Genomic DNA, 19,771 nt, shown 5'->3' with positions numbered 1-19,771 from the left:
TTCTCTAAGATCAAGAGTCCATGTGATAAAGTTGGCTTGTGGTGGCAAGCCACTCGCTCATTTGTCCTAACAGTCATGTGGGTTGGGAAGGATCATCTCAATTTTTGACAGATGAGGAAACTGAGGTTCAGGGAGCTTCTGTGACTTGTCAGTAAGTGGGAGAGTTTTGATTTACTCCAAAACACACTACATTGTTACAAAGGCCAGATGTTTCCTATTTAGAATGCATCCTTATAGTCTTCCCTCTCTCTGAATACAGGCTCCATTTGCAAATAAGGAAGAAATTAACAATCTGATGTTTCCAGTAAAAAAGGCACTCAAAATATCGTTCTGCTTTTGAGTACTGATTTGCTGAAGGGATAGGTTTTTTTTTTTTTTTTTTTAATTTTATTAGTTTCAGGTGCAAAAGACAAATACTTAGACGTTTATCATTTATATGAAGGGATAGTTTTTAATTGCACCACAAAAATGATATTGAACCTTGCTATCTTCAAAAAATTCCACTTAACAATGAGTGATAGATTTATGACTCACTTAATTGTTCACTTCTTGTGATTTTGGGGGCTGTCTCTTTGCTAAAAATGAGGGGGTGTGTTCATTATTGACATAATCGCTCATTCTTTCAGTCAGTTTTATAAACAAAAATATTGAGACAGTATAAATTAGAGAGAACGTGACAGAAGAGAATGAATAATCACTTGTGATTTTAACATTTACACAACTGCTGCAAACACATCAGAAGATCATAATGTTCAAAGTGAAATGTGTTGCACTGTACTGCACTGCACTCCCATTCTGCCTCAGATTTATTAATGTATCGTCTTTACTCCCACCCTTGAGGGTAGAGGCTGTCACAGACATCTCTGTGAAGCCTACTAATGCATGCACATTGAATAAATATCACTGGAACTGCGTTAAACTAAGCTTTATCTTTTGCTTAGGAAATAAAAAATATAAATAATTATAATATTAACAATAGCTAACATTTATTAATAAGCACTTACTCTGGGGTAGAAACAGTGTTAGGGGCCTTGCGTTGGTTATCTGATTTAATTTTCACAACAATCCTGCAAAATGGAAATTCTCAGGATTTTCAAGGGCAAGAATGTCACCCCTAAAATAACTTGTATATCCTATATTTTCCTTGGTTATTTTATTATTCTGAGTATTTGCCTCAGGAATATTTTCCCAAATTATTGCTTGAGCAAACATTTTACTTCAAGATTTTACAGTTTTCTTTGAGTTGCTTAATATTACACTAAAGGTTCCTTTTTCATGATTGTTATGTTAATTAATGTTATCATATCTGAATATGTACACTGACCATAGATTTGGATTCACTATTATTACTATCATAACCTACATTAACTATAGCAGGGTTCCCCCCACACTATAAATACAACAGAATCAGTTCTTGACCATTACTGGAGGTGGTAAGTGGACTCTAAGGTCAAGACATTGTGAAAGGAGGGCAGAGTGTTTAGTAAAACAGTTAGCAAGTAAATATTAAGTTCAGTTAAAACAACAGAAATGGAGCAATAATAAATAAACCCAGTGAATACTTTACACCCAATGGACACATCTATAGTTTAAAAATTGAAATTGTTTATCCAAAGTTTTGGTACAATAATTTCCTTTAGTTTAAAATAAACTAAAGGAATATATTTGATTTGATCTTTCAAGTATGAGACTGTATCATGACGGTAACTCTTTGAATTGAAATTCAAATGAAACATACTATGTAAATCTAACTGTAAAATTTAAGTGACTGGCAAAGGTTTGTCTAAAAACAGCAAATTATACTCTTGGCCGACAGCTTTGACGTCCTAAAAAGTCCCTGGTAGGTAAAAAATTGATTTCCAAAAGAGGGGTTTTTTAACCACATCCCTCCTTTAGCGTCTGCTGTCTGTTGATGTGCAATTTCATATCACTGACGATTGTTTAAAGAGCTTTTCTTTCCATGTTATCTCCAACTAAAATCTTATGGTGATGACAAAACCAGGGAAGAGAGAAAACAATAGTGTACCAAAAAGAAAAAAAAAACTGCCAAGAGAAAAAAAAGTTGAGTAAAATTAGTGTTTTAGGAGGAAATATTAACTGCTTGAATTAATATTAAAAATGTCCAAAGGTTTATTATCAGTCACATTCCTAGGTTAAATCGACGAGATATGAGTGAAGAGACCAATTTTCACATTGCTTTACTGAATGTAACAGAAGGATAGGGGATAAAAACAACATAATTTGTGAGATCAGAAACCATAATATACCAAGGGCTCTAAAATCTGCTAATACACTCTCTAGGAAGTTATAATTTGAAGATTTGTTTTTCCCTCCAGAGATCAAACTTCTTAAGAAACAAGTCAAGCCAAAGAGGTTGAAAGCAGATTCTACGATATCCTGACTTAGCCTGTAACATTCTTCATTTGTCTTCTCTTTGATTTGCCTCTCTCAGTTCAGTATTAACCCCTAGAGAATGGTGTCAAGAGACTCCTTTTTTAGTAATTTTTCAGGTCTTGTATATGGAAAGTAGACAGTGATTTTCTTGGCAGTGACCATGTATCACGTGCTGTATATCATCCAACTAGAGAAATAGGTATTTTTCTTTTCTTTAATAAATCTAGATAACCTTGGTTTGGGTTAAAAATATCACTGTTACTTAATTTCATAGATATTAATAAAGCAATGCTGTTGGATCTTTATTTATGTTTTGGGTGAACTCCCAAGGTAAAACTGAAAATAAATTCAGAATTTTTATTCAGAACAATTCAATTTAACAGAATAAAACTTTCAAAACAAGAATCCAACTATTAATTTAGGTATCTTTCACATGCTGCTTAATAATATTTTAAAATATAACATAAAATTATGTTTCTATACTAACAAAAGTAGTCTTATTTGAGAGCAACTAAATGATATCCCTCCTGCACACTTTCTTGAGAACTGCAATCTGAATTTGTGTTTCGTTAGGCAACAAAAATGTAAACTTGTTAAAGCAAATCCTTTTAGGCTAAATTTTTAACCACTTCACTCATATTTTAAATCACTGGGTAAGAATTTCAGAGAAGTCTCTTTTGACTGATAAGATAAGTCAGCTGAGAAATTTTTGATAAGTATTCTCAAAAACAAAAACTTGGAAAGCAGTGATACTGGTACAGAATAATTAAACATTGTATGACCCTTTCCTCTCCTTACTTAGATCTATTTTATAATATGATAAAATTTTCTTTTTCATTGCTAAATGAATTTAGAGAGAAGTCATATAAGTAAATTTTTATAATTATATGATCATAACACATTGTGTATAAGTGGACACTAAAGATATTTGTGTCTTGGGGCGGCTAGGTAGCTCAGTTGGTTAGAGCGCAAGTTCTTAGCAATGGGGTTGCCGGTTCAATTCCCACATGGGCCAGTGAGCTGCGCCCTCCACAACTAGATTGAAGATAATGAGCTGCCGCTGAGCTGCCCGAGGGGTGAGGGGCGGCTGGATGACTCTGTTGGTTAGAGCGCGAGCTCTCAACAACAAGGTTGCCGGTTCAATTCCCGCATGGGATGGTGGGCTGTGCCCCCTGCAACTAAAGATTGAAAACGGCGACTGGACTTGGAGCTGAGCTGCACCCTCCACAACTAGATTGAAGGTCGATAACTTGGAGCTGTGTCTTATCCCCAATGTGAATATACAGTTTAAAGGTTCTAAGTCTAAGGTCTTGATAGAAGGAGTTTTTTCAGAGTCTGGAAGCCAGGTCTCCTTTTCACTGCTCAGTGGTTTATCCACAGCAGCACATCAAATCTCCATGTATTTAGCTGATATAAATTAAGAATTCTAGAAGTGACAATGCTTGACAACCAAATGCATAAAATAGTAAACAATTGACAATCAAAATAAAGAAACAGCTGTTAGTTTCTTTTTACATAAAATTATATCTAATTTACAATAAATGCCAATTAAAATTATTAACCAATATACATAAATCTCCTTTGCCTTATTGTCAAATAGCTATGTAGATTGTAAAATTCTCTTAAATTTTCAGAGATTCCTAAAGGTTCTCTCTCTCTGTCTCTCTCTCTTCCCTCTATCTCCAGTCTCAATCATGAATCAGTAAATCCTTGAGCATACGGGTACTTTCTACTCAATAAAAACCATGATATCAAAGTGAAAACAAAGGGTACTAATAGGACAGTGAATAATCCAACATAAGGTATTGCTATGTTAATGGTTATTTCTATTAAATCTAATAATTATGAAAACTCAACTGAACTTGATCTTACAATCATCAATAACCACTAAAATTAGCATGTTAAAAGCTTTAATGTGCAGAGATATGACAAAATGTACTTTTAAGAGCAGTGACTTTTCATTTTGCTTGTTGAGAGGAAAGGATTAAGTAGTGGATGAGTAACTGTCAACTGAAACCCAGAAATGTCACTATTACTAATGTGTTATAATGACTTGCTGTATATTTCCCTTATACCGAGAGTACAACTCCATCCCGTTACTTCTTTATCACCGCTTGCCTTCATCTTTGAAATTACTTCAATTTGAGTGATAAGAGGTTCGGTGTTTTAAGAGGTGATTTGTGAAGGTCTGAGATACCAACCCACATTCCATTTACTGCTATATATCAGTTCTTTACGTTTTCCACTAAGTATGTTAGAGAAGTTAGTAAAACTTTATTGTCCAGTGGTGCTCAGCCATGTAATCAAATAATTAATTTGCTATTCATTGTACACAGTATCAGAAGACTACATTAGTTTTGTGAATTACAGATCAAGGGCTCATCTTTTTGTATTTAAAATTACATTTTTTTCTTTGAAGTATTCTTTCCATTTTTCACATCAATACTATTAGAATTTTATGTGTATAAAAATCAGCTTTTCCTTTGTACTAGGAATGCATACATAAAGGCAAGCAGCCAAGATTACTGTCTGGAAAGTGGCAGCACACTACAGCAGTGAAGAGCCCGGACTCTGGAGACAGACTGCCTGGGTCCCACGTTGGCCAGTTACTGAACCTCTCTGTACCTCATTCCCACCATCTCCAGAAGGGCATAATATGATATCTATGTGAAAGGGCTGTTACAAGAATAAATGTTACTTTTCGTGAAGCACATAGTGAGAGCAATCTAAGTGTTTGCTATTATTAGAGTTGGAGTGCAGGGTTCTTGATGGCAGTGGCAGAGGTAAGAAGGTTTAAGACTGGAGAGTAGGTTGGGCCAGAGATAAGAGACTCACAGTTAATTCTGAGTGAGTTGGGAAGCCATTGCTAGATTTTAGGCATGTGAATGATGACTTACAATTAGTTTAAGGCTTTGAGAGAGACTAATCAGTCATGGGGAGACTGGAGTGGGATGTAATGTGAAGCAGGGAGATGAATTAGGGGGCTCTAGAAACAGTCCTGGGGCATTAGTACAAGACTGACCCAGGGCAGTGGGATAGGAATGGAGAAAAAGGGGTACATTTAGAAAACAGCTTGGTGGCAGAGGAGGTGACTTGCCAGATGATGAGATGAGGGAGAGGGATAGTTCAGGGACTGGATGGGAAAGACATACTTTATGATTGAGCAGAGCTGAAAATGAGAATGCTTATCTCTTTGGGCTTTTGGTATTCACAGGCACACAATAAAGGTTAAATTTATTTCCTTCCCTCCTGAGACAATCCCTTTTTTACAAGTTGAGGTGATTTGATTTTGAAAAAAAAAGTTACAAAGACTGAAAATTATTTAACTTAACTGCAGAATCTTGCCACTCGGCCTCAGGGTTTCTAAGTTGATCTGAGACCTTGAATTTCAATGACAATATTCAAAATTTGGAAGATAGCTTTTGTCCATTTTGCTTTAGTTTTCTTTTCTGAAAATGTAGAGACACTCTGGCTGGCCTTGTTTCCCCCTGGTGTTATGTGATTCTCTGACATCAGCACAGATATATTCAGCTTTGACATATGATACTGTCCGGCATAAGAAAGAAGGGAAGACGGCTGAGCTTGTGAGCAGGACATGACAGCTAAGCTCAAGATTAAGTGGCATCTGCAACAGGTGTTCTGTGGCATCAGAGTTGGAAAGCACTTCTTCCTCTATTTTTAAAAAGTGGGGAAGTAACTCTTTCACAACTATACAGAAACTGTGAAAATTATATGCTCATGACTATAAGATACAACCATCAAAATATAATATTTACTGGGGAGGCCAGATAGCTCAGTTGGTTAGAGCGCGGTACTCTTAACAACAAGGTTGCCGGTTCGATCCCCACATGGGCCACTGTGAGTTGTGCCCTCCACAACTAGACTGAAACAACTACTTGACTTGGAGCTGCTGGGTCCTGGAAAAACACACTTACATAAAAGTTTAAAAAGTATATAATATTTATTATCATGAGGATGGAGCAATGGCATGTCTTTCTTTCTGTTGGCTTCTACTGTTTTTGAAATAGAAGAGTCCCATGCCTGTGGCAGAGGTCCCGAAGTAGGAGGATGAATTTGCTAAGCTTGTAAGATATTTTTAGTTCAATGATACTATCAGCTATATGTGGCTAACTTTTATGCTTACAAGATTGAGCGTCTTCTCTGTCCCTGGAGGGCCATTAAACTTAGCGGACTGTCAGGGAATTGACAATGACAGCATAATTGAACAACCAAATACTTCTCATTTTCAATATAGGATTCTAAAGCATTCTAGCTGCTAAGCAGTAACAAGAGGCCACTTCCATCAAAGCTGAGTAACTCATCCCCCCACCACTCCACATGTTTTTCACTAGTTCTAATAATTCATTGCCACTATTGGCTGTTCCCTTTACAGCAAGCAAATTGATGCAGCAAGATACTGGATAAAATATCATATCTAAACCATCTTTATTTCTTTTTTTTTTCCAATTAAAACTTTATTTTTTAGAGCAGTTTAAGGTTCACAGCAAAATTGAAGGGAAGGTACAGAAATTTCCCATATACTTCCTGCCCCCACACATTTATTACCAACATCCCCTACCAAACTGGTACATTTGTTATAACTGATGAATCTATACTGATCTGACATTATCACCTGCTGTCCACAGTTTACATTATGGTTCACTCTTGGTGTTGTATATTTTGTGGGTTTGGACAAATGTATGATGGCATGTCTCCATCATTATGGTGACATAGAGAGTATTTTCACTGCCCTAAAAATCCTCTTGCTCCACTTATTCGTCTCCCCCCCCACCCCAGGAAAGCCTTTGTCTGTTTTTTTTTACTGAGCTATTTCTTTCTTTCTCTTTTTCTCTTTAATTTTAGGCAATCATTATATACTATGGCAACTAACCCTTTGTCAGCTATATGCATTGGAAATATCTTTATTTACAGTATGCTTTTATAACAGGAGTTTAGTATTTTAAAGGAGTCAAATTTATCAACTGTTTTCTTAATTGCTTTTGTATATTGTTTAACAACACTGTCTCCACCTTCAGATCTTAAGGATATTCTTTTATGCTATCTTCTCAATTTTTAAAATGCTGCTCTACACATTTAGTTTTTAATTCAGTCTAGGGAATGAGGTCAGAATTAAATTTTATTCTTTTCTACACAGATAACTAATTATTCCACCATCATTTTATTACCCCATTTGATCAGCAATGCAACTCCTGACAAATATTAAGTTTCCCTGTTGGCATATGCTTGAACTCTACATTCTATTCCACTGGGCACCTTGTCTATTTAAGTGACAAAATCATATTGTATTAATCACCATAATTTTACAGAAAGTATTAATCTCTTTCTCACCTTGTTCTTTAAAGATTTTTAGGCTACTCTTGTCGTTTACCATATGAATATTAAGGACACTTGTCAAGTTACATATAAAATTCTGATGACATTTTAAATAAACTGTTTTTCTTATGTTATCTTTTTCTTGGTATTTGTGACAACCCAATGCTTAGTTCCCACTGATTCTTTTTAATTATAGTGCTTGGTAGAGACTTGAATCCAAGAAACATTGGCCTGGCTTTGATCTGGTTCTGTAATATTGAGGCTACAAGCCACGAAGTATTTTTTAAAGGGAAAAATGAGCACTTCATTTCAATATCCAGCAAAATAGGACATTAAGATTACTCACTAATCTGACTCTAATTTTAAAAGAAAGATTAAAATAGGAAGCAGTGCCATCAATTTTGTTCAGTAATTCACTGTGTACTTCTAGTAATACTTTTTCTTCATTACTCACTGAATTAGTGACGAGCCAACATCAAAGGTGAGAAGCATTACCCCCAAATGGGTATTTGTAAAATGCTTTTATATAACAATGTTCTTTATTTTCTTTCTTATAATTAGCAGATTATTATATTTGGCGCTGGCAAAATATTTTAATTAGGCTGTCCATGGATATTTCAGTAAATTTGAATTTTTTGACATTTCAAACACAACCTCGTGTCATTCAAGCTTGCTTCCTACTATTTTAAATGTATAGCATGTTCCAGCTTGCAGGAATTACCATGGTTACTTGTTATGCCAACAGTGAACTGCAGTCAGCATTAAAAAGTATTGTGTGCTGTTTTGCCTCTGCATTGAAAATCGCCATCAATATCTCAATAATCACAATAATATGAATTAATACGGAACCCTGGAGAAATGTGACTATGAGTTAATTGGTCCTACTAGAAGAAGTTCTCAAAGAGCTGAAATATATTTAAGGGGCTTTTGGGGGGTACACTGTATTCATATTCTCTAAGAACTCATTTTAATGCCAAATGTGGTTTTATTTTATTAAATTATTGTTGAATGGTTATGATCTCATTACCTCCTTTTCTTTAGAAAAAAAATTCTCCTTTAGAAATGTATAGGAGTTTGGTCCTTCTTTGGGTAGAAAGTGATTCACATTTAATGTGAAATGATTAATCAAGAACTCAAATGGCAAGGCTTGCTTAAGGTACTCACGAATCTAGAGATGGTATTTAGGGTTAAATTGATTTGATAAAAACCCTCAATTCTCTGATTATGTTGAATCACTGAAGTTTTATTAAGGAAAGTTCTAGTTAATAAACAATCTTCTTCTAACTTTCTATCTAGCCACTCCCATCTCAGAAAAGTGCTTTAGAAATTCTTGGCATCATTTTTCCATGCTTCTCACAGATCCCCCAACTTTGTTCAAAAGACTAACTTCTTGCAAGTCTCCCAGTAAAGGAATCTTGAACAATGATATACATGATATAAACTGTAGCACAGAAGTCTCCACTCACCTGCACTGGTGCCTGCACCGGGTGTGAGGTCTCCACCCATCAGACCACCTACAGATTAAAGAGCAAGATTAAAAGGAGAAAGGCTAAAGGCCCACAGAACAACACACTTTACCTTTAGCAACCTCAATATTTTGTCCTCTCCCAAGAGTCCTAAATTTGTGAAGTATTATCTAAGTCAGATGGCTGACATTTGTTTTATTGTGACATGCTGTGCTCAGACATTAAAAATACATTCAATTGCTGACATTTTACAGAATCTTTTTTTCCTAAGAAAAATTACATTTAGGAAACCCTGTCTTTGAATGGTCTCTGAATTTTTATTATTTTCAAGTCTAGTTTTTCCTAAGAGGATTCTATAGAAAGTCAAAAGAAAAAAGAGTAAGGTTTACTGTTATGTTCAAATAATCATACATTTAATATTCAAATCTTTGTAAGTATATTTTATACAATTAATTTTGGGCAGTACTAATTGTTAAGAACTTTGATCATTCCATGAATCTACCTACAGTGAATGACTTCATTTACTATGTGGATTTTACTTACTGACGCAATAAAATAGGCTGCACTGGTCTCAAATTTAGAAACTTAGGCTTATTCATTGCTAACTTAAGAAAGTACATCGAAATCTGGCAATGTTTATATATGAGAATTGGGATGTTTCAATAAAACATGTAACATAATAATTACTGTTAGTTTTTAAGGAATAAGATTTAGCCGAAAGAATAGAATATCAGCTAGATTACTTTCTAATTGTTTCTAAGTGATACTCTATAATTATTAGTTGGTTCTGGTTTTGGAATTAGAAGAAAATGTTCATTACATTTTAAGAAAATGTTTATTATTTCCAATTGAATAATATTTTGGAAATAAAGTAAGAGATTTTAAAAAATGAATGAACATGAACTCATCAAATAGGAAATTCAACTGCATTTGGGTATGATCTGAAAGGAATACATGATTATTGAAAATTCTTACGAAAACTTTCAGTCATATTCGTAAGTAGAGAGAATGGTATAATGAAGCCCTTTACATCTTTTAGTCTCAAGATTTATCAAGATTTTTTTCTCTGGCTGATTTTTATTGTATTTTCTATATAAAGTTTCTGTACTGAATAATAATATACGTTTAGTTTTAATTATAAGGTAGATACTTAAGTACCCTAAAAAATTTCTTTTGTGAGTAAGTTGCTTTTAATACAGTTATGTGTGCCTAAAATTTTCCTATGGTGTGCTTTTAAAAAAATAAAATGTAAATATATAATGGTTTGCCGTACATGACTTATAAATACAATTACTTGCATGGTACTTCCTTTGGAAATAGGAAGGATTTGTTTAGTTATATTCAATACACATTTACTTAGTTCCTACTGTGAGCCTGACAAATCAAGAGGACATTTTTCTCTCCAAGGTTTTTAAGTCCAGTGGGGAAATAGACGCATATTCAATACAACACATCATAATGTGTTTTGCTTGATTTGAGTAGTAATAATGGTTGAACTTTTCCTGAGCAATAATTTCTTCCCTCTGGGACACTGTACATTGTTCAACAGCAAGGATCTCTTAGAAGCATAGAAAGAAATTTATGGCAGGTATGTATGTCCTTAAGATATGCTCTTAACTTTGTTTCTGACTTAGTTTTGGTTTTATTTCACACTTCTTATAAATTATGCTATCCTATGATATTTCCTTTTTGCCTAAAATTCTTTCTGGTATAAGTAAGTTACTGTATAAATAAATAAAAATTGAACAAAATAATAACTATGTGGGGTAAACGCTATAAGGGAACACAGGCGAAGGTTTCATAGAAGGGGTGCCTGGAGAGATGGAAGAGGGGAAATGGCATTTTAGGCAGGAGAAGGGCAGAAGCCAAGCATGGAGATAGGATATTTGATATTTCTGTATGGTTAAAATATAGCCACAAGAGGAGATTGGTGACAGAGAGGCTGAACAGATAATTAGCAGATTATGAAAGATTTCAAAAGATACGCAAATGGAGTTACGCTTTATTATGTTGAAGACCTAGTGGTGAAGGAGTATAACAAATGGAAAACTGGAAAACTCAAGATCTTGTAGATAAAATAGCTTTTTCCCCAAGAGTGGCTCCTTCCAATGATTTGCTCACATTGTGTTCTTATGAGGACGTACCTGTGTTACCTGCACTTGGAGGTCGATGTGTTACACCAGGAGACATACTATTCCTCTGCAGAGAAGGGTGGGCCAGTGGCAAAAGGTTGGGGTTTCCCAGTGAGCTGACGGGGTTGCTGTATACCAAGCTGTTATGGCTGGACACTGGGATGGAGACTGGCATCTCAAAGTTGGGAGGTGGAACAGCCTATAGGAGCAGAAACAATATATGGGTAAAAAAATAAAATAGAATAAATCTCTCAAGTACAGACAGCCTTTACTGTTCCAAGAAAAATTTCAAATTCTAAACTGCTTGGTGTCTAGAAGACCATTAAGAAAAGCTCTCAAGATGTTCAGATCATAAATTGATTTCTTTAATGTGCTTAGAACTCTTTCTTTGCAACTATTAGAAAACGTTTCACTTTTGTTTAAAACAAAGCCCCATTTCATTAGACTCCATTGTCTCTGAATTCCATTCTATTAAGTAATAATTGTTCATTTGTGATATCTGAATCTGGTGCCAGAAATGACTGCAAGATCAAAGGTACATGATTGTGATGACTTCACAGAGAAAAAGGAGGATTAAAATGCAAACTGGAGCCTTTGGTTTAATTGCTTATTGAAGCATATTTATGCAGAAGTCTAATGATGTAAAATCATCTCCAGGCTTGTGAATAGTACATATACTTTAATCATCAGTTTTAAAAGTCTGTCTTTTGAAAGTAACTGTGAAGATAATAGACATTTTAACATACAGGATTCAACAGAGCATATATCATTCAGTAATTCATATTACAAAATGATAGTTCAGAATATATGTTGCACTTCATATTTTGGGATATACTGACACTGACAAATGGCAAGACCTGCATCTCAAATGAGACAGTTGGCAAATATTTAGTGAGCTGAAGCTGTGTGGCTATCTAATTAGAGTAATCAGATCCCAATTATTGATTTTTTTGGGGTATTATTTTGGCAATTTAAGCAAAGTCATGCTTATTTTTTCTGCTTGCATTAACTAAATAATCAGAGTTGTAACTCCCTCCCTCCATTTTTCCCATTTTTAACATTGTAAATGAAACTACTGTCTGCGTATATTGCCAGAGGACTCATGGTCAGAGCATATAGCATTCTGAATATAAAATGTATGTATGTATGTATGTATGTGTGTATCTAATATGTATATTATAGATGGGGTTTATATAGAACATTCCCTCAGGTATTCTTAAATAAGCCATTATTTTAAATGCATATGTGTATGTGGTTCAAAGTTGTTTTTTTAAAAGTGCTTTTTCCTGTAATCCTAACATCAATTTTTCTTTCACTTGTTGAGTGGCTGTTCTGCATCACACGTCGTGGTTCTACATTTATCCTGCTGATGATTACAATACTATTCTATACTTATGCTTATGCTCCCTTTATTTCTTAGTTTTATTCTCCCCCTAGTTATCTTTTCTTCCAAGATCTGGGCATGTCGATATTAATAAGAGTAAATGTTTTGTTAACATGTCTTTGATTCTTCATTGTTTGAGAGAAATAAAAATATTCAAGTGCTACATTAACACAGTCTTTATTAGGCTTTATCTGTTATAAACAGGGTAGTAAAAATAATTTTGGAGAGACACTGTGATATAATGGAATAGCAATGTTTAATAAGATAACAAAGAATGACTATATACCCAAATTTCCAGAACCTTTTTAAACAAAAAAATTTACTATATGCTGTAAATAAATGTCTGTAGAGTGAATAAAACCTTGTGTTCCTTTATTAAAAGGCCAAATAAAAATTACTGTAGCATACCTAACTAAACAAAGTTAAATAATTGTGCTAGGGCTTCTCCATTTGCCCTCCAGGGCCACTGCCCACCTTCCTCACTGCTCTGAGCCTAAAGGCTGACCCTCCCTCCGGACTGTAACAACCAGGCTCCCCTTGACCTCTGGCTTCAGCTTGGCCAGTGGCGCCACCAGCAGAAGTACTGCCGAGTGGGAGGAGAGAGATCAGGGTATATTTCTACTGTAGCATCCTCCTTGCTGGACCACAGGTTGGCAGAGGTTGCCATCTCCTGACCAGTTTCCCTTGCTCTTCTTTCCCTTCTGTGATCAAATCAATTATGACATTGGCCAAATAACATCCCCTTTCATCAAGGTGCTAAAAGCTCTTTTGCTCTAAGGTAATGTGGAGCCTAGTCTACTTTTTATTATGCGAATTGCATATGTCTCTTCAAAGGAGAATTTTTAGGAAGACACTGTATTAAGACAAAAATACAAGCTTACAATTTACTGTGTATTATTTATTGAGTAGGCACTGTACTATATAATTTACATACACGATATAACAATTTCAACATTCCTTCACTGTAGATATAATTCTTCCCGTTTAAAATCCAAGAGATTAAGTAAGTGGCTCAAGATCATCTAACGAGTAGTGTGTCTGAGCCTTGTTGCTTTTGCTACTAAATCACTGTACAACACAGTCTAAGTTTTGGTATAGAAACAGAATATTGCAATCAGAAATCATTGCTCACTGTGGCGTGAGTAAGGGGTGGATGTTAGCAACTTATTATTTGTGAACTACAAAAATAATGAACTAAATGGGTTCCATGGGATGTGGTGGTGGGGCATCCACGTTGGAGTGCAGTCTGTTCTCTGCCAGGCTGGGACTGGGGTCTTGGGAAGAAATAAACCTTAAAGACTCCCCTCTTCCATATTTACTCAGATTTGATATTTTAAAGCTATCATTTGGTTGTAAATGTCTTAATTTGTTTTCACTATTGCTACTTACAAATGTTTATTACTGGATACCTAAAAAATCAGCTATAAAGCTGCTTCTCCCCTGAATATTCTACAGAATGGTGATTGTATCTCAGCAGAGAGCAAAGCCTATTTCCCTCTCCCCTCCCCAGGGTGATTATATGCAATCCAATATAAATGGGATTATTAATAATTATTTAATAAATTCTGAACCACCCTAATAACCAATTCACGGAATGGCTCTCTACTCTTCCTTTCCTCTGACCATCATCCCCAAGAATTAGTAAGTTTCCAGTATTCTGGACCATAAACTATTAGATGATGATTATTATGAAACTTTCTTGTGATTGTCTAAACAGCAGTCAGATATAATTCTGATATCAAAACATACTTGAAAAATTCAGAAGTCATAAAATACGCTAACATCCTTTGCATTTTCCCTATTGTTTGCTTTGTTTCCTTATCTGTATCAGGAACTGGCTAAATAATTTTGAAATCAAATTATAAGCTTAAAAATGACCACACTGAGAAGATATCTCAGAGAATCAGAAAGAACATCAGCATTAATATCAGAAATCTCAGTTGTAGTCCAGATTGTGTAATGAATTGCCATTTGACCAGGCAAATCATTAAATCTCCCTTGACCTTATCTGAGATGTGAAGTGGCTGCATCCCTAAAGAGACGAATCAGCTCTAAACATTTTAGGGAAAGCAAAGGCTATAAATGTTTATAAGATATTTGTGTTATTCTTTTTTTTCTTGACTTTTCAAAATTAGGGAACTTAAAAGAATCTAAAAATATTTTAAATTTTGTCTAAAAAGTGAAAGCCAAAAAGTAGTTAAAGACTCCAAACTTGCAAATATCTCAGGGCTAGGTTCCACATTTTAGACCATTCAAGACATTTGGGGTGATTAAATAAAATGCCGTAGGCAAGACTGGCTATATAACTTGCAGGGCCCAGGACAAAATGAAAATGTGGGGACCCCTTGTTAAAAAAATTAAGAATTTCAAGAGGGTGATGCACAGTATTTAACCCAATCCGGCCCTACGAGAGCAGTACCCTATATAATTGCACAGGTCATACGCCAATGATGCTGGCCCTGGCTTTAAGAGATAAAGGCATAATAGCTAAAAAGCTTTTAGTTCTATCCCTGAACAAAGTGATCATGGTTGCTGAAGTGAGTCACCGTGGTCAGAAAGGTATCTAAACTCTTATCCAAAAGCCACTATTTTCCTAAATTTACCACAAGGAAAAGTCCCATAAAAAGTCCAATAAAATATTTTTAATAAAATATTTTTAGTTAATAAGCCGTCTTTTATTTAATGTGAATGATTGAACTGAATCCTTTTTTGGGTCACTAATGACACCCTTCAATTTTGATCAACCATTATCGAGCTGCTGAAAACTAGCAGAGAAAAAAAAAAGTCACACAACTCTTATGACTAGTGACTACCAACTGCTGATATCCAAATTTCCTTAAAGCTGCCCAACAACTCTAGCACACACAGTATTTGCTTATTCCCTCTCTATCCCCAATTTCTCACAATGTCTACACCTTCATTCGCAGTCCTCTTTCAAACACCTGCTCCCCTACTTCAATATCTACAGAAGCTAAATTCAATATTAAAAATAGAGGTTATTAGGTCGTCACCCACTCAACTTCCCTCTACACACCGACGACCTTAAACACACTGGGTCCATATGCAACTCGGTCCTGTTCAAGTCCCATCCTCCTTTCCTTCCTTGAGAAGCTTTCCCATTGTATCTCCACTGCACCTATATGTTCCATTTTTTCCTTCCTTCTAGCCTTCTTCCTCTGCATATAAATAATCTCAAGTGCTTTTCCTTTTAACTCCCTCCTTGATCCTAGTTACGCTATTATTCATCTCTCTTCACAGTCCTTTATTTGAAGAAAACATATACTCTCTTATTTCCACTTCCTCTCTTCCCGTGCACTCTCAACCAATCTTGCATCCGGCCCTCCCTTCTTCCTTCAGCCCATTTCCCAATTCCTGGTTCCTCAAATGGAGCTGTTTTTTCTTGGTGTGAAGCCCAGCAAGAACTGTGGTAAACCCTGCATGAGGAAATGCTGGTCAACAAAATTCCAAATCATCCATGAATTATTTCACGTAATTGAGGAATATGGGCATAAATTATATTGTACCAACAGGTGATTGCAATATTAAATTTTCTATTTTAAAAGGGAAACTCTTGAAATTGGGTCTTTGAAATAGAAAAACAGTCTTGTAATGTTTTTAAAGAGGTGGAGACACTCTCCACATACAAAGGGCAGAGTGTCCTTCTCCTGCTGTAAATGTTTTAGCAGCTGTGGAAACTTTCAACAAAATTTACTTCCAGCAACCGAAAGCGATGTACAAAAACTGGGCTTTTCATCCTGGAGACTGAAGCACTTACTAAAGAAATGAAGACTTGGAGGCACAGCTAGGAGCTATGTGGCTCCTCCTCACAGCCCTGCCTATAAACTGTAATGTGGTTTTTCATCCCCCACCGCACACCACTGCACCTCTTAAGAAATCATGTATCCTGATTTTGAACTCTTTACATGACAGGATGAAATACTGTGAGGGAGTCTAGGTCTGAGTCACATCTCTTTCCCCCTACAGCATGGGAAAAATGATCCAATGTGCAAATATGGGCATTCTCCCAGAATTTTGGGGGTTAAAGCTCCACACATATTTAGGATCACTGCCCTGGAGAGTGCTCAGCAGTGTTACATATATTGTCATTTTCCTAACTATGCAGGGCTCTCCTCCTATCTGAGACACCTAACGTATTTCGCCTTAAAATCTCACATTCACAAACTTTTGTGCCCAGCAGCTCTAAACTAATGTATTATATAGCAAGAGAAACTCAGGCCATAAGAACTTAAAAATTGGCCCAAAGGAGTTTTCTTTCCTTCTTTGGGGAAAGATATCCCAATGGATATTTTATCATTTAAGAATTCTGGGTATAACAAGCATACATTGCAGCATCTGATAGGAAATATTTCATTTGATAAAGTGTCCACGTGGATGTGCTGTATGCAGTACTCGGTTTTGTGAAACTTTAAGAATTTACAGCACTTAGCTTTCCTTCATGATACAGTGTATTAATCATTCCGATTCAACAAAAGCTCCACTGCCGACATTATTTCACTTGACAAAAGAAGCAGACATGTATTTATGAAGACAGAAAGTTCGATGTGCATACATTTTCTAAATAAGTGCTAAAGTGTTCAATTTAATTCAACACAGGGTTACTGTGCACCTACTATGTGTAAAGCGTTCATTTTCTTGTGAGTGCAGTTGTGGATCTGACCTACAGCTTTTGTCCCCCAATATCCGCTCCTGTGATGGCTGAGGTATATTTTCCCTGCAGAATGTGTCTCAATCCTCAGGTGTAGGCTGTTTTGTTAACTTAAAAAAATATACTTTTTTGAGAAAGGAATTAATTACCCACTGAGGAGCTTGTACACTATGAGGGTTCAGAAACTAACATTAGTTATTCAGAAAGCGTGTGAGCCTCGAGCTGCATCACTTTATGTCACGTAATTAACATCACTTGACTGATGACAGAATAGAATAAAAGATATGTACTTTTCCCCTTTATATGTAGGCAAACAAAATAATACATGCAGAGTTATTTCTCTTAAGTATCTGGCAAGGCATATGATTGATTTGTTAGAAATCTTTTGACTCGGTTAAGACAAAATTTAGCCAAAGGTTAAAGCATGGAAAATGTTGGTGTAGGCAAAGCAAGTATTTGGATAAAGCTTTAAAATCACCCCAGCACACAAACATGTTGAAATCTTACCATTAGGTTTTCATGCAGTCTGTTTCCTTGCAGCGAGCATTAGCTTTAACCCTTCAGTGCTGTTGCTCAATTTCATGTTTAAGGAGAGGGGCTGAAACTTTATTCAGAAATAAACTTTTATTTGGGTGATGATTGTCAGTTTACATGAGTGAACTGCAGTTCCACTCGTGTATCTGGTCTCAGTAAAAAACATATACATACGAACGTATATATATTTTATAGTAAATCCTCAAACTTCTTGAGAAGGAGATTCTAGTGCTTTACTAGTGCACTGTGATTTGTGTGGACTGTGTGTTTAAGAGATTGTGTAAATTCAGGGTGTGTCACATAGATCTTTCTTCCTCCTGTGAATTTTCTACCTCCCAATGAACTTGACGGCAACTTTTTTTAGATTACATAATTTAAGCCTCCCTGAGGGTTTGTGTTCTAAATGAACTGCCGTGGGATGAGATGGCTGTTTTATCCGTTTGACTTTCCAGGGCTTCTTAGAGAAAGCCATCACTGAAAGGGTTAAGGTATGTTACTGCAGCAGTTATCAGCAGACCAGCCATCTACCTTTGGTACTTACAGGAATTTTATGACTCTTGATCATATTATCAAATTCTTCATTAATTTTTTTGTATTTTTCTTCAGTGCGTGGGGTGAGAGCATAAGAGGAGTCAGGATCGGGGCTTTCACAACCTTTGTTTTCTTTCTTGTTCAAGGCCTGCCAGGTTCAGAGAAATATCAAGAGTAAAAAAAATGAAGGGTGTTGTGAGTACTTACACACAATCTTTGCCTGCTGATCATTAGATCAATATCTTCGTTTATTTTCCTGTACTTGTCCTCAGACTCAGGGCTGTGACCTACTGAATCGTCTGCATCGGGATCGGGGCTGTCACAGCCATTAAGGCCCTTCTTTCTCAATGTCTGAAATACATAATTTGGAAAGTTCAATCCTAGACAAAGGCTGTAACAGACATTCAGGGGTGTTACGGAAGTTCAAGCTGCCCAGTATTTCAGGTTGTTATTACATACACTGTATATTACATTAGCGTAAAGAAACCATAGAGAAACCAAGTCATTTCAACAATGCACTTATTACTGCTAGTTAAAAATAAGTAAAGAAAAGGGACATATTCCTTTTGCAACGGAATTTAGTCAGTGAACAAAGATAGTCTGAGGGCTGAACTTGCAAATATCTCGTGAGAGACAATTACAGACAAATACAAGTAAGGTGGGAATGTGCAACATTCTATTTTCCCACAGAAAAATTAGAAGTCAGGACATTACACAATGATTTCGGAATCTGATCATGACAAAAGCAGAAATGTTGGAAACAGATCTCTAGTTTGAGTTTGACATAATGGCTGGCACTCACGCTGTCCTGCCACCCCTCTGGATGTGCGCTTGACAGCAAAAGGCAGTAAGAGGACCAAGATAATATTCTCACGAAACACCCATTAAGAATGCTCAGACACTGATCATAAGGAGAACCACTTCGGTTTCGTCTGGTTAGCATTCTATGTATGTGACAATCTGTATTGAAACTGGTAATACTGCTACGTTTTCTGCCTTAAACAACACAAGCTGAAAGAAAAGTCAAAACAGTTGAGTTGAGGGCTTCACGAGCTCCTGAGTAAGGAACCAGAGAGCACTGAAAACAGGAAACCAAGTCAGTAACTACCAAACTAGCAAAAGTTCCTCCGTGTTCCAGCTGAGTTGGATCACCCTGAGACTGCCTCCTGACACATGAAAGTGGAAAGTCAGTGCCTTATCTTGAAACTCCTGTCTCCTGAATGCAGCTCTGGTTTAGTGTCAGCTGTCACAGAAGGATAAATACTAATGTAACACGGTAACAGAAAAAGTATGAGTCAGGAGTCCTGAGACTTATTTTCTATTTTTTTTT

At 35.9% G+C, this 19,771-nt stretch overlaps 1 protein-coding gene across 24 annotated transcripts in view; it reads right to left on the bottom strand.

Moving 5' to 3' along the window:
• MEF2C (myocyte enhancer factor 2C) overlaps positions 1 to 19,771 on the bottom strand; it is a 167,885-nt gene that overhangs the window by 21,689 nt on the left and 126,425 nt on the right. For 17 of the 24 annotated variants that reach the window (XM_019734219.2, XM_074328749.1, XM_074328752.1 and 14 more), the window contains 3 exons: positions 18,649 to 18,792; positions 11,339 to 11,525; positions 9,195 to 9,242 (listed from right to left, as the gene is read on the bottom strand). In XM_019734219.2, the coding sequence (XP_019589778.1) occupies positions 9,195 to 9,242; positions 11,339 to 11,525; positions 18,649 to 18,792 (379 nt within the window). Of the gene's footprint in view, positions 1 to 9,194; positions 9,243 to 11,338; positions 11,526 to 18,451; positions 18,590 to 18,648; positions 18,793 to 19,771 lie in introns of all 24 variants that reach the window. The other 7 variants (XM_074328748.1, XM_019734231.2, XM_074328754.1 and 4 more) reach the window with 2 other exon arrangements.

The sequence above is a fragment of the Rhinolophus sinicus genome, linkage group LG03 (genome assembly GCF_036562045.2).
Source record: "Rhinolophus sinicus isolate RSC01 linkage group LG03, ASM3656204v1, whole genome shotgun sequence".
NCBI lineage: Eukaryota > Metazoa > Chordata > Mammalia > Chiroptera > Rhinolophidae > Rhinolophus > Rhinolophus sinicus.
The sequence above is the reverse complement of the archived record's forward strand: the minus strand, read 5'-3'. Positions and strand labels throughout refer to the sequence as shown.